Here is a 22,613-nt window from a genome sequence, read left to right as displayed (position 1 = left end):
AGACTTGTGCTGACAAAGAAAATTTAACTAACACATGAATGCTAGAGTGGAATATGCTATCGCATAATGAGGGATGCTGTGTCTATGTATGTATTTGCAATTTGGGAGGCTTACAAAGAATGTCATCTGCCCTGAATAGTGTAAGATTTCCCCTTGATCAAGTTCTGAGTTCTTGTTTTTCATTTCTGTGGGTCTGGAGAAGTTTTTCACATTGTGGGTTATTCCTAGTTATGGTAGGTACAACAAACATCCTGGGTTGTAGTCTGTAAGGACAAAATCATTTGTTGTGGCGTAAAGCCAGAACTAACCGTGGTCAGCGCTTTTGCCTCAGTCCGCAGCTGCTGCTTGTTAGAGCAGCATCAAAGAGTGAGCTGCAGTTGGTCGACCAAATAAGAAAGTGATGAGAGGATCCTTGTAGAACAGGAAGCAGAGTGGGGCAAGGCAAGGGAGAACACATACCAGAGGAGGAGACAAGCTAGGGCATCATACCACCTTGATGGTGTGTCAGCCCTGAGCAGAGGAGGGGATCCGGGAGGAGTATGTCAGCTAGAAGACAAAAACGTCCAGGCTTTCTGCAGAACTTACAGAAGCACACACATTGTGTCTGTTTTGCTTATTGCAACCAAATGATTAACTCTTCGGGGAAAAAAAATCCTGTCTACTTAGTTTGTATATGGTTGATATCTTTCATTCTCACATTCCTCTACTCGTTTCTATATTTCAGTATCTGATTAGAGCTGAATTAATACAATTGGGGCTAAAAAAGAGCTGCTATCTCTCAGTGCCACATTTTTGGAGATGCATAAGCCTCATTGTTTTCTCATCAGTGATAACTGTGTCTCTGAGTCAGATTAGTGGAGTCTTCTTCCCCCTTGGTCTTAGGGAGAAAAAATAATAGAGTAAGAAGTGAGTAACTCACACAGCCACAGGACCAAGTGGTCACAGCCACTACATCCACTTATTAGTAAAAATGAGCTCTGGACTCAGTGCAGTTGACTAATGGTAAAATCGCATATGTCTTGGAAGAAGGGAAAGAGCAGTGAAATATCTTCAGCTCTTGGGGTGATCTTTAAAGCTCCTCCTGAGATGTGCCTTGTCGTTGTTGGCCAAGTGCATGGTACTAATTTTAAGGACACACTGTGCTATATTTTTACATAATTTGCTTTATAGGAGATAGCCCACATTCATGGATGGGAGAAGAAAAATGGCAGAGCATGCTGCATATATGGTTGGAGGTTGTCAAAATCAATTGTGCCAGCTGTCCAGTTCCCACAGCAGCACCCTAGGGTCTTGTTTAATCATGACCTTCAGCCTCTTGACAGCATTTGCTTAACAGATGCTATAGTTTGGACTCCTTAGATATGTTCATAGGCATTTTATCTTGACTCTGTTCTCTAAACATGGCACACTCTTTAAGTTTCATTGTAACGTGGCTATTAAACATATCCAGTGTACATTAGAAAGCTTTACTAGAAAAGAAAACCTACCATAGAATTCAGTAAAATTCTGAGTAATGAAAGAGTAAATATACCAGCTGGCCAAGCCCAACACTGCTTTTTGAAAGGGCAGATTGGGTCAGGCCTCCAACTCAGAATGTGGGATTGGAGCAAAGCTGAGGGAAAAAGAGAAACACCGTAAGCCATGTGCCTTCACACATGCAGGAGAAATGGACACTTTCTCCTAAGTTACAGGAACTTTTTAGAGATTGCAAGCAAAGGGTGTGATCAGTCACTGCCCTTTAAACGGTGACGTGCCCTGGGTTCTGTTTTCACCACTTTCTTCTCAAACCCCTGATTTCTTTAGGTCCCAGTGATTCCTTCTCTAGGCTTTCGCTACCCGCATTGGCTGCTGCCTGCCAAATGTTTATCTGAAAATCAGACTTCTCTGCTAAGCCCCAAACTTAGATATCCAGTATCTGCTATTGAACAGATCCATTCAAATGGTCTACAGGAAATTCCAGTACTAAAATTACTATTAGCAAGGTCTTCTTCCTGTATTGCCCATCTTAAGTGAATTGGTAGACCCACCGAGGCCAAAAGCAAGAAATCATCTTCCTCATCTCCTCTTCCTGTACCTGAACTTTCTGCCCCCGATTTCCAACAGTGAAGATATCCGGGATGCTACCTTAATGGCACCTCTAGAATTCCTCCCTCTTCGTCAGGTTGGGACTTACCAGTTGTCATCAGGGGTAATGAAGGCACAGCAGGGATGAGATTTAGGAGGTTATCCCTGTAGTCACCATGGTTGCCAGTCTTCTAGATGCTTTGCAGAATGGGAGAGGTGGGTATATGGGAGTTGTACATCACCCCCCTACACACACAGGCATATATGAACATTGCCGCATCTTGTGTCTGAAAAATTAAAAGTGACTGCCGAGTCTAAAAGGTGAGATCCACACTCTGTACTCAGCCCCTTCCTTTTTCTTCAGCTTCTGGGCCACTTTTGCTCATACACTGTATCCCAGCTGTGCGATAGCACACACACATTCAGTGTCTTACCCTGGGAAGGTCGAAGTGAATACTGCTTCATTGTAATCTGTGTCACGTGCTTAAATGTATCGTGTCACCTACTATTCTTCATTCCCCACCATTGCTGGCATCTCAGCCACTGCATTCTGAGCTCCAAACACCTTGAGAGGGAACATTGTCAGAACCTGACTTAATGCCTCATACCATAGATGGTGTTCGACAAATGTTTGTTGAATAGACGAACTCTCAAGAATAGCTTTTATTCATAGACACTCCTTCAACTAAAGAAATTTGAGTTATTTCACACACCGGCGGGCGGGGATGGGAGGTGGGAAGGAGGTCTTGATCCCTTCATTCCCCCCTCACAGTCCTTTCCGTCAGGTAGGTGTGTTCTCCACACACAAGAAACAGTAGAGATAAGAACCTGTGCAGAGGGAAAAAAAGCACTTTTTACTGTAATTAGAATCCTTAAGTGAATGAAGAAGGGAGTTGACAATCGTACAGCACTTTACAGTTTACTGTGTGCTTTCATATATATTTTCTGATTCAGTCCTCACAGTCATGGAATGAGTTTTCTGTTAAGATCCCTGCTTCAAACATAAGTTTACCAAGTTTTAACAAGGTCAAGTGACTTGACTAACATACTTGCAATGGGCAGAGTCGGCATTCAAACCCAAACCTTATGATTCTGTGATGTTGTTTCCACTAGAAAGCAAACATTAAGACCCAAGCTTCCCAAGTCCCCATTAAATGCCACATGTCCAGAGTTGTTAGAAATTATGAAAGTAGAAGCTGTGTCGCCACAGGTCCAGTGCTGTCAATAAAGGGTTCTCGCTTCACTCCTTAACATAAAATCCCTCCCACGTGCTTGTCTCACACATTCCTCATCCACATTTACTTTGCTATTTAAATTTCGGCTACATGCAGCATATCTGAAGGCCTGAGACTTGAATTTAGTCTTTAAAAGATTGAGCTTCAGGATAAGCATATTTATAGATCAATTGAACCTTAGTCATAATTTCTCTAAGCTCTACCAACAAGTAATTTCCCAAGCTCATACATGAGAGTGGAAGGTAGAAACCAAAGTGACACAGTGAAATTAAACTCATGAAGAATGAGCAGCACTGGAGGCGAGCTCTTTCTTTAGCAAAATAGCAACCAAAGTTAGTGCTGCTGTAGAAGATGCGATGAATAAATGCCGCTGCTGAAAAACGTATCTGATGTCTTGCCCAGATGTTTAATGGATTTGCATTTCTAAACATGGGTAATATGAAATAGCCCTTAAGGGGTTGCCATTTATTTTTAGGAGGGGATTTTGGGGGCAGGGGGCAGCCTCATTTGTTTAAAAGAAAAAAAAAACAGATATTTAATCATTTTTGCTTAAACATGATTAAGAAAGGAAAATTACTCTAGTTATCTATTTTCATTCACTCAGTACAACTCCCAGAGGCCACGGAGGTAGTAAAATAAATGAAAAGGAATGCCAAGTGAGGTATGGTATTTATTTGTCTGTTGTAAATGAAGTTGTCATTCCTAAACCAATCAAATCATGCATTTTTTATGAGAGGTTGCAACTTGCAGAGAGGTGGAAATGTTAGACACTAATTAATAAACGTGGCTGGCAGAGCAACTCAGAAAACTCGGGACTCACAACCCAGCTTGGGGAGGATCGTTAGAGTACGAAATTCAGTAGCACTTTTATCGATTTCACAAAACGCCTGTGACCTGTCAGAAGGTTCAAGATAAAATACAGTCGGCTTAAATATTCCAAGTTAGTTTTGAACCAGAGATTTTAAAGATTTGCTTGTTAGAGGGGTATTTTTGGTGGCTTTAGATTGTCTTAAAGTTCAAAGGAAACTAGAGATGACTGGATAAGCATCAGTCACATGAACAGAGCAGTGAAGCTGCTCGGAGTGGACGGAGGTTGCCTTACGTTGTACTCAAAGCACTCGTCAATTCTGTGGCTGGTTTAGAGCATCGTGTTTTTTTAAGCCAAGTCAGTGTTTAAGTTAAATCGAAACTAGTAAATACTGCAGATGAATTGCTAGGAACCTGTCCAAAACCTGAAAAAGAAAGAGTGTAAATAAATTAAACTTTTTGGACCTTTTATGAGTTATCTGAAGAGAATGTAGTTTCATTGCCATGTAGTATATAACGTTTAACCATATGAAATGGTCACTATTAACCCATTTTTTAAAAAAAAAAAGCTACAAAAACAGCAATTTCACATTAACCTAACTTGAAGTGTAGATGTTACTCTATAATAAATATACAACAGTTAGATATCGGCAAAGGAAATACGTGTGTACGTGCATGAGAAGGGTCATTGTGCAGTTGTGTGGATAAACGCACAGCCGAAGTTCATGGAATAGGGGGTTGCCTGATTCGACTAGAAGAGTGTGTGATACAATAATGCGAAATAGGCCTGACAGGGGAGCTTGCGGGCAAAGCCTGGAATTCCCTGAAATACAGGCCAAGGAGCTGGAAGTTAATCTGGCAGGTAAGTAAAAGTTTTTGAGTGGGGGAGAAATATTTCTAGACCTGAGTTTTAGACAGATTAAAAAGGCAATAGTGTAGAAGATGGAAGACAATGACCAGAACTGGTGAGGAGTCTGTTTCAGGGATCCAGATGAGCAGGAAGGAAAACCTCACTAGGGCTGTGGCCATGGAAATAGAAAAGTCTACGAGAAGGAAAAGAAATTTGGTAGAGAGAGAAACTGAGAATTTCAAGGGGTAGAAAATTAAGCAAATTTAGAGCCACGCCAAAATGTCAGGTGAGATGTCTGAGAAGCTGGAGTAGCTGCCCCCATCCCGGAGCTGATGCTCCGAAAGCAGTGGTCTCTGTCTAGCTTCTCAAGTTTTCAGTGGGGTACAGATTCAGGTCATTTCCTATGGGGTGAGGCAGGGGTGTAGCTGAAAGAGTCTGAGTAGATCATCCTGGGAGGCAGGGTAAGAGATCAGCGCTAACAGAGCCATGCCCTGCCAGGAGACTCAGAAGATCCAGGTGAGGAGACTTTTTCCCAATTTGAGGCCAGCACATGTACCAGGTCCCCAAGGAGAAAATGGGCACTGGGGCATATGCACCCAGGATGAGGGTTACCAGGGAGGCTTGGGGGTCAGCCACTCACTGGCTTTTAGGGCTTTGTGTATCTCAGTTCACAGGGTGTTGAGAACTGAGTCAGTGAGCCCCACCTGACCACAGCTGGTGCAGGAGAGGGCACTGAGGCCACAGGCAGCGTCCCGGGCAAAGACAGATGTCACAAGGATGATTTGTTATTAAACCAGACTTGTTTCTCTCAAACTATGAGAGAAAGCTGTTTGTTGGCATATATTATTGAAAGTAATGGTAAAAACTGCAATCACTTTCGCACCAACCTGATAGAATCTAGGATCGGAAATGTCAGTAAACTACCAGGTCATTAAATCACGCCTTGAGTCGCCTTCAATGGCCAGGTCAGGCATTATCATTTCAGCGTGTATTTTGCATGGTCCAGTTAGGCAGCTTGTCTCATTCAGTGTCTCGGTAAGGTCTGGAGAACATGTGGAGGAAGGAGTGTTGGCGCACCCATCATTGATTTCAGAAGCAGTTCCACGAGTCAGAAAGGAGTCATGGCTAAAAAGGGTGTTAGTATACTTCCCACTTAATGATAAGGGAAAATTGTTACCTTTCTGTTAATTGGAGCTCATTAAGCAGTAGTGATTGTGATCTTCCAAATGTCACACACAATTCTTATGGTCTTTTGTCATAATTGTAGCTGTCATAGTACAGTCATCAACACAATAATCCTGCAAGGCTCTTCTTACGTTGAATCTTTCCATTTATCTCCATTTTCAAAATTGTTTTATACCCTTCAGTTTTTTGTGATTAAAACATACAGCTCTAAGCAGAGGATTCTAGGCAAACATAGGTATAAACTTTTAATTAAAACTAGTTTTGCTTTGCGTTTATTTTGGGAGCTCAACTGACTGGATTCGTTGCTTCTTAGGACACAAAGGTACAGTGACATAGAGGGAAGAACTGAAATATTCTCAAAGAAATTTCCTGTTCACAATAACATTGCTAAACACAGAAACGACAGTACCTCCTACTGAGATAATAGCTAGTCGGGTGCCACATCTGATGGGAGGGTTAAAAAGGGCATCGGTTTATTCACCTTTATCACCAACAGAGTAAAAATGTTTCTCAGAAAAATTAAACTAAGAAAAGATGGCCTTTTTTTTGAAGAGCAGTGCTACCGAAAGCAGCATACTCATGCTTTGATCCTAGGTGTTATTTTTCGTTCATGGTCTGTGCCTCCTATTTTAAGCCTGTTCATTTTTCTTCTAATTTTAAGATTAAATAAAGCAAAATGAAAGCTTGTGTTATTATTTAGTATGAAAACACAGAACCTAATCACAGTTAATGAGTGTAATAAATGCTAAGCTGTACCTTCTCTTATTTGGTGTGTGTTTTATACACAGAAGGTAACATGGGCTGAGTAACTAGGATGCCAAGTTACAGATGGGGTTGTGGAATGCTATCTGACAGCCGATTAGAGTAATCTGTCAGAAATGATGATTTAATCACCATAACAGACTCCAAATTCCCTCACAGAATTCCACCCAGAGTAATCTGGTTTTCCTGCAATATTTTATTTTATTTTTTGCCAGGACTAAATGGCTGCATTGCTTGTTCCCCCCCGCCACCTCCCCCGGTGTACGGCACGATTTTAGTGGAAATGTAAATGGGTAGTATCTTTACAGCACAGAGGCTGATTTGGAGCCTGATAAGCTGGAATCAGATACATAATCCTGGTTCTGCAGTTTCTCTCCAACCCTGGATTATTAACATGTGGAGTTGAGCACGGCTAGCTCTATACATCCCAGGTGACGAAGAAAGGCCACTCTTTCCAGTGTGTTCTCTTAGCTTTCAAATGGGACCTTTTCCCCTCCTCTCAGGGAAACTCCTACACTATGTGAAATAATAATGAAGACAATGATGACAACTCCAGTGGGCACTGACTGCCATCGGTGTTTTAAGTATGTCACACACATCATGGCTGTCAGGAAAAAGTCGTGATTTATTTCCACTGTAGTTTTTCCCCCCAGCTGGGAGAAGGGGATATGAGAGAAGGATAACTTCTGTTTCTTTATTGTTCTCAAACTCAAATTCCCATTTTTTTTTTTACTGGCTTTGATCACTTGTATAAAATTATTCAGCAAATAGTGATTGAAAGTTTTCTGACCAGGCACGGTGGTGGCCCATGCCTGTAATCCTAGCACTTTGGGAGGCCAAGGCAGGTTGATCATCTGTGGTCAGGAGTTTGAGACCAGCCTGGCCAACATAGCAAAACCTTTTACTAAAAACAAAAAATGAGCACCTGTAATTGCAGCTACTCAGGAGGCTGAGGCATGAGAGTCCCAGGAACCCAAGAGGCAAAAGTTACGGTGAGCCGAGATCACGACATTGCATTCCAGCCTAGGCAACAAGAGCGAAACTCTGTCTCAAAAAAAAAAAAAAAAAGGAAGTTTTCTATGTGCCTGCTGCATTAACTCAATGGTGGTACATAAAGCAACAACTTGAAATAGCACTGAGACTCAGAAGTTAGGTAAGCGCCATATATTCTGCCTCCACTGTGGAACTGGCATCTTCAGAAGGGAATGGTTTTTTCCCAGATTTCCAAAGCAGTGTTCAGATAAATAGGCCTTGCATAATACAGGCAGTGAACACAAAGCCACACCCCAGGGCCTTTTGACATGAATGATGGCTCACGCAACAATGCGTGGTCTTCACTTTGATCCGTTTTATAGATTCCAGTGGACTTTTCTGCACTGTTTGTGAATAAACCACAAAATGTAGGATCAATTAATGTCAGTGAATCACAACCGTTATTTCCTCTCACAGAATGACTGATAGTAATCTTATTTATCTTCAGTTTGCGTCTCAGCATCTGTGCAGAACATTTCAGATAGCTTGTCCTGTGAAAGACACCTCAGAGTCTAATCCACTGTGTGAGTTTTGAACCTCTGGATTTGAACATGAATTTAGTTCCGTCCTGTTAGTCGAACAGCAGATTGGCCGGGGCTACACTTTCCTGGCATGACTCTAAAGCGAAGTACGTGTGTTTTCATTCATTACATGTTTTTAAGCTTTCTTCCCTGCTCTTTTCATAAAACCCAAACAGTAATTTTTGTTCCCGGTCTAATTATTAAGACGTTGTGTATGTGAAAATCTACACACACAGGTATAAAATATGAGTTTCTGTTGGAGACAGGCCTTAGATTGAGGCAATCTTTACGTGGAGTGTGGAAGAGGGAAATTATGGTGATGTTACAGATTATTCAAAACCCAAAACTTGCTTGCACCACATATGGGTGGATGCACATCAGAGGTGGCGTCGGGTAGAGGCCTCGGGCTTGCCTTCCCACCGGACGGACCTGGGTTCGAATCCCTGCTCCACTAACTGCTTGCGGTCTGACTGCCAAGTTATTTAGCCTCTCTGCCTTGGTTCCTCATAGGTTCCATTCCAGGGCTCTGGTCAGAATTAAGTGGGTTACCTGCATACTGAGCCTGTAGAGTGAGGGTGCCTCAAGAATGAAGGCAAAGGGGAAGGTTTCCTCAGTGTTGACAGAAACTATCTAAAGGCTCTATTCTACTCACCAGGAGTAGTTAGGACCTCCAGATGTGGCTTTGTCCCAGTGATAAAAACTGCTTGTGACTTACTTATTTTTTGAAACAGGGTTTCGCTCTGTCACCCAGGCTGGAGTGTAGTAGCTGATCTCAGCTCACTGCATCCTCCTCCTCCCAGGTTGAAATGATTCTCCTGTCTCAGCTTCCCAAGTAGCTGGGATAACAGGCACACACCACCACACCCGGCTAATTTTTTTATTTTAGTAGAGACAGAGTTTTGCCATTTTGGCCAGGCTGGTCTCCAGCTCGTGACCTGAAGTGATCCACCCGCCTCATCCTCCCAAAGTGCTGAGATTGCAGGTGTGAGGCACCACGCTGGGCCAGCTGCTTGTTATTGATCTGACAGATTATTCTTGTCATCTTTATTCTTTCTTTCACAAGTGTCCTATTAAAGGTATCTTAGCAAGTTTACCATTGTATTACTGTTGGTTTTTTGGGTTTTTTTTTTTTAAGTAAAGGTTATTGTTCAGTGCTGATTGGTGTTCCTAAGTCACCATTCCTAAAGCTTCCCCATCTGTGCTATATGGAGCGTGATAGAACAGTGGAATCAGAATCACTCAAGAGGGAGGCAGGCAGACCTGTGTGACTTGGGGGCGCCTTCCTGTACGGTAGAAGGTCCTGTGATGGGGCACACACGCTTTCATTTTAGGAGGTGACAGGCCTCCAGTTGGCGGCAAGTCTTTTGAAACTTGGTAGCATTTCCTGAATTTTTTCGGAGGAAAATTCAGAAGGTATAGGTGCTTTGGCATTCCGTAGTGACTCTACAAGCAAGTCATGGGTATTCTCCACGGATGATGATTGTGTTGTCGTGGAGTGAAAGAAAAATACCAGTGGGGCTTTACTGGCCAGAATCCTTTCTTCTTCTCACTTGGCACATAGCTCTTTTGTGAATGCACATCTTCCCATCCCCTTTCTCTACTTTTAAATATTTTATGGGCAGTAAGCTTATAATATGTGCTAGCATGGCTGCCCTCTCAAGGGGTCATGATAGGTTTAATAATGAGATGCATAACAGTGGCTCTGTAAAACCCACTTCAGGTTAAAAATGGCATGTTTTATTGAATCGCGTGTTAAAGGTGGTTAACTCATCAATTGGTGATGTCTGGGGTTCAACAAGTTCCAACACGAATTCTTCTATGGGTGAGGAGCCAGCCGTGCCCCTGCACAGCCTCTTCCCTCCCCCAGGACTCTGTCTCCAGACTAGTCCTACATTGGCTCAGAACTGTCCCTTCCTGCAGCAGAGACTGACCAAGGCTTAGGGCTTCAGAGAGCCCCATGAGACCGTCCATAGCAGTGATTCCGGAGAGCATGGCTGCTCAGTGGCCAGCCTCGCAGCGGCACCAGGCAGTGACAGCTGTTGGCAGAGCTGTGTGCAGCACTCTGTGCATGCACTTGCCCCTCAGACTTGCGAAATGACTTTGCTCCTAAGTCGTACTCTCATTTTCATTTCATGAGTCACAGCTGGGCCCTTGTGTGATGAATCGAAGGTCAGCTCATTCGGGAGTGAGAGGTGTCAGGCCCAGTCACAGGCCAGCCAGGGTGACGACCAGAATGGAGCACTCAGCTCTGGGGCCCTGTGTGTGTAGGGAGGGAGAAGAGGTAGGAGGACCACAGGCCACTCATCCCCAGGGGGTGGGATGAAGGCGGAGGCCTGATGCTGGGAGGCTTGTGTGGTCTGCCAGCAACAGATGGCTCCTGCCAGAGTGACAGGGATGGAGGCACTGGTGGCAACTGATGCCAGGTCAGAATCAAGCCACCCTGTGCTGTTGTGGGTGCAGGAGCTTATCTTTGGGAGAGAAGGGACCATGAGACAGGGACCTGTCCTCAGGAAGCTCCAGCTCACTGAGAGCCCAAGCAGACCCCAAAGGACCACACCTCTGTGTGTCGGGATGCTCCTCTCCACGAGCTCCACCTTGACTGTGTGTAGGATGCTGATTCTCAGTACACAAGAGCAACAGAGGTTCAGCAGAAGCCTTCTTAGGACGGTGTTTAGCTCTAGTTCCCTCCCCACAGGAGGGAGGAAGGGAAGGAGCCCTTGAAATTTCCCCTTTCATTATGTGTCACTGGTTTTTAAACAAATAGGGCTAAACAGAGACCAAGGAGTTAACCAGTACCTTAGTGTGTGGCTTTAGGCAAAATGTTATTCTCAAAAAAAAAAAAAAAAAAATCTAAAAATTCATGTTCCTTCAAGGAACTCTTCAAATGAATGGATTTAGACGCCTTTCTTTAAAGCAATTTAAAGCTGAAGAAACATGTGAAGTCCCATTTACTCCCATCATCAGGGTCTATTCGCAAACCCTACGTTCCTGCCATTTCCCCACTGACATGCTGCAGCCTAGCGTTGGGGGACCGGAGATCTGTCGTCTTCTAAGCTGGCTGCAGGAGCGGCTGAGATGAGCAGAAGTAGCAGACTCGTTGTGTTTCATCATGACTCAGGAAAACCACCCTGTAAAGTCAGGGTCTGGTGTGTGTACAATTCTTAGACTCATCAGACAGTGTAGATAGATCATGGCAGTACAGACCGCTGAAGATGTTTATGTCACAGCCCATTCTGTACAGCTGGGAGCTGCAGCCTCAGTTTAATTAGCACATATCTCTTCGGTTCAGAGGCTCCTTGCAAAACTTCTTGAAGATTGTGTGCTCTCTTGTCACAGAGGAAGGAGGTAGTCTCCGGGAACTAGTGTCAGGCCTGACCCTAGCCACACAGTAGGCAGATTAAATTAGCGACTCCCACATCATCTGGGCCTTCCCCTGGCTTCCTGCTGTCTCCTGGGACTTGCAGGCATGTGGAGGGCACAGCATGAGATCCTGCCTCAGGTCCCGTCTAACTCTGGCAGCAGGGAGGGCCAGGGTCCCTAGTCACAGGAAGCAGTTGAGAAGCAACGGTTCTGACCCCACTGATTTCATCATCAGCTCTTGAGAAGGGTGCTGAGGGTGTGGGCTCTGGCTGCCTATCCTGGCGCCTAAGGAAGGTTTAATTCAGGAGTGAGTAGATTCGCATTGTTTTCTTTTTACTTGAAATTGTCCAGCCCACGAACAGATTTCTCACTGTTAGCCTTGTTGTGCTTTAGGTATTTTGTTTTCGGTGAAGGTTCTTTTTAACAACTTCTGTTGCTTCCTCTGTTGATTGGGATATGTCATCATTCTTTATCAACTGTAGGGCGTATTTTCTCTTCCCTGAAATGTCCTTTACACATCTTCTGGTTAACAATGAATTTCTTCGAGAATGAATGCAGACGTTGCTTCATCTGAAACACCTTCCCCAGCGTGTCCTTCCTCCATCTGTATTTGATGTCTCTTAGAGTTCCCACCCTACAGCTCTTAGCACACCTCTTACCACGCTGTGGGAAACGGTTGCTCTATCTGTCCCTCCTACCACACTGCAAGCTCCATTGCAATAAGAAAGCCTTCTCCTCCTCCTCTTCCCAGCATCTAACATACAGCGTCTGGTAAAAACAGAAACACGTGAATAAACCAGCAGTCATACTGGGTCATATCACTGAAACGATTTCTGTTACAGGGAAAGAATTCTCTTTTCCATCCTTATAACTTGAAACTTTACACTAGAATGTCCACTTTTTCATAACTTCGCTCCTGAAGAAATCTCCCAAAGTTCGTGGAGCCGGAAGATTTTGAGGAAGCGGAACGTGTTATGAGAACAAGTCCTCCCACCCATTTTTTGTCTTCCTTGACATTTACATCTGGTGTGATCAGAAATCTGTAACTCAAATGAACCGGTCATGATAATGAGCCATTATTAATACAGTTCTGATTGAACACCTTTCTCTAAGAAGGTCACAGTGCTTTGCATACATTATCTAGCTTGTCTTCAGAACATACCTGAAGTGGGGTGACCACCTATTCAGAATTCACCATGGTCTGACAGTCCACAGCTCCGTGAAGTTGATTCTTCCCCTGCTGAGCCCACGAAAGACCAAAACAAAGTTCAAGTGTGCAGTGGCAGTAGCTCAGTTACCACTACCACTGCTGTTTTGCCGAGCCTTCTGTGGAGTCTTAGAGCAGCACAGGCTAATTCTCTCAGCAGCTGCGTGAACACTGAGAGTCCAGTCTTAGTGTAATACGAGTCATAAGGCTACAGAGATCAGGTCTTATGGGAGTTAGGGGGAAGGGAAGATTACTTTCCCCTAAGGGGATATTGCAGGTGCCTTCAAATGAGTATGTGTCTGTCGCCTTTAGTGAGTGAAGCATGCTGTTCTCAATTAAAGGCTCATATGGCCAAGGTCCCACACTGGACATTTTATGGAGAAGCAGTGTGGTTTAGGGGAGGCGTCATGGGATTAAGAGTAGGGATATCAGATTTGTGTAATCCCAGCTCTTGTTAATCACCTGTGTCCATGCAGTCACTTATTCCCTTCAGACCTGTCAGCCAAGAGCACTGACCGCACAATTTCCAGGTCCCTTTACAGATTTAGAGTAGAGGGGTTCTGTTTTTGCTGCTCTGAGATTTCTGCCTCCCACCCTCCATGTATTTCACAGATGACAGATGCATCTGAATGCTCTCGGGCTGTTTGTGCTCCTCTTCGATTTGTCCCTGTTTCTATGTGGATGCACATCAACCACCATGATGGACTGCATGCTCCCTGCGGGCAGAAGCCATGTTCATTTCATTTTTGTGTCCCATGCATAATGTAGGTCGGCTCACCTTGTCTCTCCTATATCTTGAACCTGTGAATCTTATCAGACTCTTTTCAGCAGATGAACCTGCACAAGCCTTTCCTGTCTTGAAAGGACAGATGCCACCCCCAGTCCTCCACTGAGTTTCCTATTAAACCCCTGTGCAGGTGACCTCAAAATAGAAGTCCTCGTTCACCATATCCACTGTTGTTCTTCTGTTTTCCCCTCCACTCCCTATGACCTGGTGTTCTCTGCCACTCCACAGAACCTACTTCTGATAGATTCCCTGAATAATTTTTTATTGCCAAATCCAAATTATTTGTCCCCTCACAGCCCTTGCTCTGGCTGACCACTCCCTCATTCTTGAAACTCTTCTCCCTCATGGCTCCCGTGGGACCAGGTACTCCTGCAGCTTCTCCTGCCCTTTGCGCTGCCCTCCTTGGACTCCTCTCTCCTGGTATTCTGTGCAGTTCTGTCCTTGGCTCTCAGCTCTTTGCATGCTTCTTTCCCTCACTGACAGCTTCACACATACCTGTGGCTTCACTGCCATGCTCAGGAACATTCCCTGTGGCCCTGGACCCTCTCTCAAGCTGAGCCCCATGATGACAACTGCAGTCTGTGTCCCAGTCACATCAAACAGTGTGTCCAGACCTGTGCCCTTTAGCCGCCTCTGAAACTTATCGCGTCCAGACCGGTGCCCTTTGGCCGCCTCTGAAACTCCTTGCTCGCATTTTCTCCATTTGGGCAGTCATCCCACAGTCCACCTGGTGTACACATCTGGAGTTCCCCTTCTCCATCATCCCCACAACCAGCCAGGAGCCATGAAGTTCAGCCTCCGCCAGTGTCACCTGGCCTGTGGCAACAGCCTCCTAACTGTCCTCCCTGCCCATGTCTCCCTTCTGTGATCCACCCTCCATGCTGCAGCCAAAATGGCTTTTCTAGAATTTCCATCTTGTTGCCTTTGCTACTTAAATCTTCTGTACCTGACCAGGTACTTTCAGACAAAATTTCACTTCCTTAGCTTACAAGACCCTCTGAGGCCTGGGAGTTGCCCAACTCTACAGCCCCTTCCTATGGTCCTCCGTGCTCATGTTGAGAAGGAACTGTCTCCCTTCCTGTGAGAAGGAACTGTCACCCTTCCCCTCGTTGGAAGGTCCCGTGGGTTTCACATGCTGGTCCCCCTTGGTTGCTGGCACATCCAGGGATTCAACCCAGATAGCAACTTGGCTTTCCTCGCCAGGCAGGATTAAGTCCCACACCCCTGGACTCCTGTGCCAAGGTCTGTCCTGCCTCTCCCACCCGCTTGCTAGGGTGCTTACTGGCTGTGGGCAGCAGCGTCTCTCCTACCCCCGCCACACTGAGCACCTTCTTCACTGGCCTTTGTTCCCAGTCCTTGGCCTAGAGCCTGACAGAGGGTATCTGTTTCCTCCATCCTTGCTGTACAACCAGATAGATGCATGCCGGCTGGATCACTTGCTCAGAGACTCTGTCCATCTCCCCCAGCCAAGTTACTGGTCCTTCTCTCCATTACTCTAGAATAGAGGTCACACTCCTCAGCCCAGCTCATGGCTTTCCACAGTTGACTTGTCCTGCTTTGGAAGAGGCAGCTCACTTAGCCTCTTTCTTCTCCCTCCTCCTCTGCTCTGAAGACCCAGGCAGACATTAGGTGCACGTGATCCTGACTGCCTGGTAATAATTTCCCATGATGAAGGCACCAGAGCCAAGTGCCATTTCCCTTTCATTTAAATTAGGTAAAACCCAGAGCTGTGGCTTGCAAGGAATGGAAGTCCACAAAAGGTTCAGAGAGAGTGGGACCTGTTATAATAAAACCATTTGCACCTTCAGGGATTCCATCCACCCTGTGGCTTCTGTGTTCCTTGGGGTACAATGAAATGTGAAGCAGGAGGCCCTTTGGAGGTGGTTTGAGGAATTGATTCTAATTGGAAATGGTGGCAGCATTTTATGATTGGAACACACTCTGGACCAGGCACTCTATGAAGAGCCATGGGACACCCGAGTCCAATGTAGCTCAGGACCTCAGCCCCGCTGTCGCAATTTCTTTCCACTCCTGTCATGTACTAGACATGATTGGAAGGTAGGTGTCTCCCTCCCTTTTCCCCTCCTCCTCTCCATCCTTCTTTCCATTCTTCAGTGGCTCTGTGTTCCTATTCTATATTTGTATTAGCATTTAATAAAAATTATATACTAGCATTTGAGTCAGTCAACTGCTAGATCTTCAGATTACTCATGAGACCTAGGAAAAACCCATGTAACAAACACAGGATGGCCAGAAAAGTCTGCATGATTTAATTTTATAATAATATGATAATAGCTAAGTTGTTTTCCACACATCTTAGCCTCTACTTATGAAGCACTTTACATGCATTTTCTCATTTAACTCTGACCAGCCCTGCAATTCAGGTGTTATCTCCATCTCACAGATGAGGAGGCTGAAGCTCAGAGAAGTTAAGACACTTGCCGGAGATTGCATAGCTGTAACACATGGCAGAAGCAGTATTACCTATAATGTAGAGGCAGAAACCATACTGAGTGGCAGAACCAGGTTTGAAACTCAAGTCTGACTGCAGAGCCCAAGCTTTTAAATATGTGTTGTGTTACGGGGCCACGTGACTTAAAAGGGTTTGATTCCTGAAAACACAGGCCTGCTTTTTAACGTAGTTAATATTACCTGGGAGAAGTCTTGTTGTTACTTATGTGCCCTTAAAACAGTATCAGAACTCAAATTGCTTCAGTTTCCTGAGATTACTTTTACAGTTGTTCAATCTGCCTTTACTTTCTCACTTTTGTGTTTTTAGATGCATCATCCCATTCAGATGAAACCTGCAGATAGTGAAAAGTCAAACGGTAGGTGGTAACCAACTGTCTTGTTTAATCATACCTGCTTCTTTAAATGAAAAAGTCAGATGCGGGTGGGAGGAGGCGGCCCGGCTGCATTTCTCTCTAGAAGAGAAAACGCTGCTGCAGGAACCTTAGCTGTGGCTTGCGTGTCTAGAGGAACGCAGTCTCCACTGTCTTGTCTCGTTGATCTCTGGTGTAAAGATCATGAGGCTGTCAGAAGCAGTGGCTTTCTGTGTCCTTCTGTTTGGGACTTGTCCTGTGTAGTGGCTCTGTAGCATTTGGCTCCTGTCTCCTCCATCAGAGCAATATGGGGCCATCTCATGGGGATGCAGGGGACGTCAGCAAGAGAGGAACTGCCAGGGAAGACTCAGGCTGTCTTTCTGGGAGATTCTGCTTGTTGGTTTTTTTACCTTTTCCATGTGTTTCTCTTGGACTTGGAGCCTCCCTTATTGTACTCCTCTAAATTGCACGGATACATTTACAGTAGAATTCAGCGTTTAGTCTGCTGATGAAATAAATGTACACTTGGTGCAAAAATATGCATTTGATGACGTCCATGAAATAATTGGGTTTTGCCTTTTCGAGACACGAGAGAGTTGATAGCCACATTTCCCTCTTTAATTTTTTGTTTCATTTCTGCAAACCTTCTGTCCCTGTTTTGTTCTTTTAATTTACTGAAATGTATGTTAAAAGAATCTTCTACCGTCCTAGACTAGAGAGCTGCTCTGTCTCATAAGACTGTCATAATCAGTACTGTTTCCTTCCAACAGGCAGTTTTGCACCTCATTAATTAGTAATCAGGGCAGAAGCCATGCACTCAGAGATCTACATATCTGCAAATGTAAATCATGATTGGGCTCTAAATCTCTCCACAAGGTATTTTTTGCTAATTGTAGTGCATCCCATTTTCTGGCTTCTCCACAGACTAGAAAGTTTTGAAGAAAATTCCAAGTCATAGTGCAGTGCTCCCTGCACCTGGCTTACCAGAGCTTGCTTTTCTCAGCTCTCAGCAGAACACAGTGGCCCACGCCTGTAGTCAAAGCTGCCCGGGAGGCTGAGGCAGGAGGATCCCTTAAGCCCAGCAGTTCAAGGCCAGCCTGGGCAACATACCTATATAAAGAAAGAACACAAAATTTTTAACAAAGCTCTTCTCTCTCTAGGAGGAGACTTTGGTGCTTTAACCACTGTCTTCTCTTTTGCCCTGCACTTTACTTAGGGTTAATTCCTCTTTGCTCTACTGCTTTACCACAAACTTGACTCTTAGCAGCAGAAGTTGTCAAATCCGCTGCTGCTGTGTGGGCCCATGACTGAGCCACGCTGCTCCTACATTCACCAGTGCTTAATGCATCAGTTACTGTGTGCTAGGCATGTTGCTAGGGGCTGGGGCTGCAGCAGTGAACGGGAAAAGGAAGAAGAAAAGACCCCAAGAGACTGTGTCTCTGACCTTCTGGAAGTAATGTTCAGTCTACTGATTTAAGAATCCAGAAGTCACTTAAACACTGAACTTGAATCTCAACATTTGTAAAATGGGATTAATGGTGACCGTCGCACCTCAGTTGGCTTTCCCCCGGCCCAGGACTAAAATAAGGTATTTGTAGCAATCTCTTTAATGATAGAACACTTCTATAGAATGCTGATTACTGTTTACACCCAGAGGTGGTCTCCCAGCCTCTGCGGGCGCTTCACAGAGCCTGCTGGCCTGGGAAAAAGACCGCTTCACCCAGGCTGGCTCCTTTCTGCCCTTGCACACTGGAGGTGTGTCCTTGCAGTCTGATCAGTTCCTCAGTGGGAGAGAGGAGAGGTGAATCTTCTATTTTGGGATGAATCCTGTTGGTACAAGTCACCTCAGAGTGTGTGGCCACCAAGACGTGCTCCCTATCTTTGGCATAATTCTCTAAACTGTGTCAGGACAAGGACCATGGAGTGAAAGTCTGTGGAAAGTGTTTGTCTCCCTTCTGAACCTTTGGTTGTAGTTATAAAAACATGACAAATTAGCCAAATGGAAAACATGTGACTTGAAATATCCAGTATTGAAACACAAAGGGATATTTTTCATTTGCATTTTCTGCTGTGCAGATATTCATCTGCCTTAAAGAACCCTTTCTGCAGGCAGCTGCCAGGAGTTTGCAGAGTGTTATGCTGTTCTTTCTGTCCAGTGTCCACTCTGGCCCCTGAGGATCATGTTTGCTTTCGGTCTAGAATCACAGCAAATAATAAAACTGTCATGGGCACTCCCAATTTTGCATGATGACAGAAGCCAAGGAGCATCAGGCATTGTTATTTCTAGGATGAGACGGTTACCTGAAAATGCTGTTTTCCAAGCAGCAGCCTGGAGTAGCAGTTAAGAACTATTTGGAGACGCCTGGGTTTGACCCCTGACTCCATGCTGATTGGCTTTGTCCTTGGGCAGTTATTTAATCTTACTTAGCATCAATGTCTCTTTAGCTGTAAGAGGAGGCTCCAGTGGAGTAGTATGAACATTTGTTGTAATGCCCGTCTTACAAGGTTATTTGAGGTTTACGTCAGTTAAAATCTGTAAAGAGCTCAGCATAATACCTAGCACATACCAAGTATCCAGTGTGCTAAGTTCCGCCAAGTTAACACTTATTCCCCTCACCGAGGCAGCCTTTTTGGTGCATTCTGAGGGGCAGAGGCTGGCCTGTCCAAAGCAGAGATCTGTATGTACCAATGAAAACCCCGAAGCCTTCTAGTTGCACCAGTTCTCCTTTTGCTTTGTGTGTGGACCTTGATTTTCTGAACTTTCAGTAAGAAAAGTTCAAAAATAAAATGGACCGAAGGCTGCTTTTAAAGGGCTTTTCTTTCTAGAGGCCCAAACGGAACCTCACCTGGTATAGACAGCAGCAGCTTTGAGGTTCTCTTTGGACCTGATTTGAGGAAGCAGGAGAAATGTGTAATTTTCTAAAGCAAGTGATAAAAGCTGCAAGCCTTTTCTGATTTCACATGGCATTTTTGACAGGTAAGCACAGTTTCAAAAGCTCAGAGAGCACAAAGATTTCTTTGGCTCAGTTGCTCTAAATAGCTCCTGTAGTTTTGAAAGAAGTATAACGAGCTCTAATTGCACTTTTATTGAGTTTGCTGACATTTATGGAGAGCACAAAGGACTCATCACAGTTAGACAGTTACTGTCTTCATTATCACTGTGTTCAGATTGCTGAAACTTTGTATTTGCTGAGCAAGAAAGAGCTGCTAATCATGGATTAATTCACGATGGACAGGTGAACTCCATGGCAGCTTTTGTCCATAGAGCTATTCTGAGAAAGGGAACCTCTGGGGTGAGCCCAGAAATGTTAGGCTGCACCCAGGTCAGCCCTGCACTTGGGACTTTACTGGGCAGACCTCCCGAGTCTGTGTGGCTTCCTGGAACCTGCCCTTTCCGTTGGCTGTGTGTGATGTGAGCCGCAGGCTCTGGCACACTGATGGAAGCTCGTGGCCTGTGTTTTCCATTCACATGCTCCCTCAGGGCGAGATTGTCCCAAAGGAAAACAGTCTCACTCTGGAGAAGCAAAAACTGCTGGGGCTGCTAAGAGGAGCACACTGAGCAAACACCTACCTTCCAACAGAATCCACCTTTGTTTTTATTTTCCCACTGCAAAAAGTTGAATGGTGGGACAGGCAGGGTATTTGAAGAGGTGTGGATTTCATGCACCGTTATGAACGAGCAGAAACATAGTTACTCTCTTTCATTCTCTATGCCATCCAGCTTTTAATCCTCTGTTGCTATGCCCAACAAGGTACCAGCTATTCGAGATTGAAGGTCACAAGCAGTTGCTGAAGTTTGGCTAGGAGTGAGTGATACAAACACAGAAGCTGCTTTGGTTCTGGGTCTGGGACTCGGAGGCCAGGGCCTGTACTCACTCCGATGTGTTGCCTCTTATCACAAGGGGAGTTGTTTGTTGTTTTTACTCTATGTTCAGAGCATAAATCCATCCATCCTGCTTTAACCCTCCAACCTCACAACTTGCTGGGGGTCCTTAAAGCCTAGAATTGAGAAATGCCGCTGAAGGCTGCTGTGTGTGTTTCTCTGTCAAGGCCTCCAAAACCTCCAGTGTCCATGTGTCAAGTTCAGAGCTGGCGGGAGTGGAGATAACTAAATATTGTTAGCAGAGGGTGCAGACCTGCAAGGCCTCATTAAAAATAGGAATCACGGGGTGGTTCCACCCAGTCACTTTCTGATTCACTATAAGATGAAGAAATAATTTTGAAATTCAAAGAAGAGAGACTCACAGATTTGGAGGCAGTAATTAAATGCCATATGTTAGCACTAACACATTGAGAAGTTGTTAATTAATTCAGGCAGCCCCAAATCCAGGTGTGACTTTCACAGATTGTACGCCAGGGTGTTAGCACAGACTTACAATTAGGGGTTTTTTTAAAAATGAAGTTTCTATTCCCCTAACTTAAAAAAGTCACCCCATACATTTAAAGTATTAACCCAGTCTTCTCATATCATGGAAGGAAGACTTTAAATGGCGGCCTGTGTGGAAGCCCTTTTGATTCTGTGGTCATCGTTACTACTGTAGTGTGGGGACCCCATCTGTGCAGCACTTCATAGGTAAAAGCCTTTTCCTGCCCTCATTCAGTGTCTGTCATGGAAAATGACTTTGCCCCTAGAGGGCAGGGACCTTACTTTTTAAGTGGTTTTCTTTTTTTTTTTTTTTTTTTTTTCACTTCCTTAAAGCACCTAGCAGAATACTCTGAACACAGTAGGTTTTATTTAAACTGACTTTTCTGTAGGTTGAGAAAAATAAGTGACATATGTAGTGCCCAGTGAGAACTCACCAAGATGGTCATCAAAAGTTGATGAAAAACCAAGTGAATTCAAGATAACTATATTTTTGTAGAATGTTTACAAAGCTGTTGGGGACCCTAAGAACGGGAAGCTGGGTGTGTTCGGTATTCCCGTTTTGCCTTTAAAGCAAACACAGCCCAACTGTTGAAACCCAGAACAGCACTGGCTAGGAAGAGAGTCCAGAAGCCCAGCACTCCTGTGCACACGCACAGGTAAGCCCACACACCACACACACAGACGGAAGTTAACGTTTTGACAACGTGGATGATGGACGTTTCCCTTTTTTTTCTTGGCTAATACTTGCTATTTTTAAAAGTGGGAGTTATCTTCCTTTTTGCTGCCTAGCCAAGGTGACCCTGAGTGATGGCTAGGAAGTCAGCATTTCTTCATGAGTAGTTTCCATTTTCTTCATGTTCATCTTAGAAAATATCATTTTTTAGCTTACCCAGGAGCTGCATGTTTAGTTTACCATGCCGTCTCCCTGAAGCTCGAAACCTACAAATTGTTTTAGCTAAATACCGTAATTACAGGTTTACCAGTGAAACCAAGAACTTAGGGGGAATTTTCATTTGCTTCTGTTTAAAGGAACTACAACCAGATTGTTCAGGGTAAGAAGGAACACAACAGGATTTTTTTTATTATTCTCATAAAAATGTCAGCCATATTCTGCTGGGGGTAGGAGTCTTGGAGATGAGAGGGAAGGAGGAGTCGGTGATTTTTTTCCCTTTTCTACCCACTTTCCATCCCATCTGTCCCCTTTCCCTTCAAGGGAATACCATGTTCTTACAGGGTCTCCCCCACCAGAATCCTCCCGTGTTAGTGAGCACTGGCGGTGTAGATAGCCTGTAGCAGGTGGCGTGGACAGCCCGCAGGTGACCACCTTGCCCAGGATATCTGTGTATGACTGGCATAGTTGTCAGGCCTGTGCTGCCCATGATTGACCAGGCTTCACCAGCTCACAGCAGATCCATGCTACTCTGCTCTCTCTGAACAGAGGAGAAAGAATTTTAATTGGAAGTTTTCCACTGGCATATAGGAGGTCAGGTCCTCAGTAGTCTCCCTCCCAGGAATCAGAGCCCACGGTGCCTGTTACCCATGTCTCCTCCGAGTCTGAACACAAGCAGTGGCTCAGGCCAGCTGACGTTCTCCTCATTGAGCTCATTCTGTGCAG

General features: G+C 44.7%; 2 protein-coding genes across 53 annotated transcripts in view; one reads left to right on the top strand and one right to left on the bottom strand.

Annotated features, from left to right (window-relative positions):
• Nucleotides 1-22,613, bottom strand: part of LOC144576862 (uncharacterized) — a 139,754-nt gene that overhangs the window by 13,538 nt on the left and 103,603 nt on the right. Inside the window, exons 5-6 of one of the 3 annotated variants that reach the window (XM_078329322.1) lie at nucleotides 17,617-17,742; nucleotides 1-12,584 (exon numbers count right to left, since the gene is read on the bottom strand). The exon at nucleotides 1-12,584 is cut by the window's left edge and continues 13,538 nt beyond it. In XM_078329322.1, the coding sequence (XP_078185448.1) occupies nucleotide 12,584; nucleotides 17,617-17,742 (127 nt within the window). In that variant the 3' untranslated portion in view covers nucleotides 1-12,583. The other 2 variants (XM_078329323.1, XM_078329321.1) reach the window with 2 other exon arrangements.
• CELF2 (CUGBP Elav-like family member 2) overlaps nucleotides 1-22,613 on the top strand; it is an 859,904-nt gene that overhangs the window by 757,737 nt on the left and 79,554 nt on the right. For all 50 annotated transcript variants that reach the window (XM_078329300.1, XM_078329290.1, XM_078329286.1 and 47 more), the window contains one exon: nucleotides 16,590-16,638. In XM_078329300.1, the coding sequence (XP_078185426.1) occupies nucleotides 16,590-16,638 (49 nt within the window). The remainder of the gene's footprint in view (nucleotides 1-16,589; nucleotides 16,639-22,613) is intronic.

Source organism: Callithrix jacchus, chromosome 7 (assembly GCF_049354715.1).
Source record: "Callithrix jacchus isolate 240 chromosome 7, calJac240_pri, whole genome shotgun sequence".
Lineage (NCBI taxonomy): Eukaryota > Metazoa > Chordata > Mammalia > Primates > Cebidae > Callithrix > Callithrix jacchus.
This window is presented reverse-complemented; position numbering and strand designations above follow the sequence as displayed.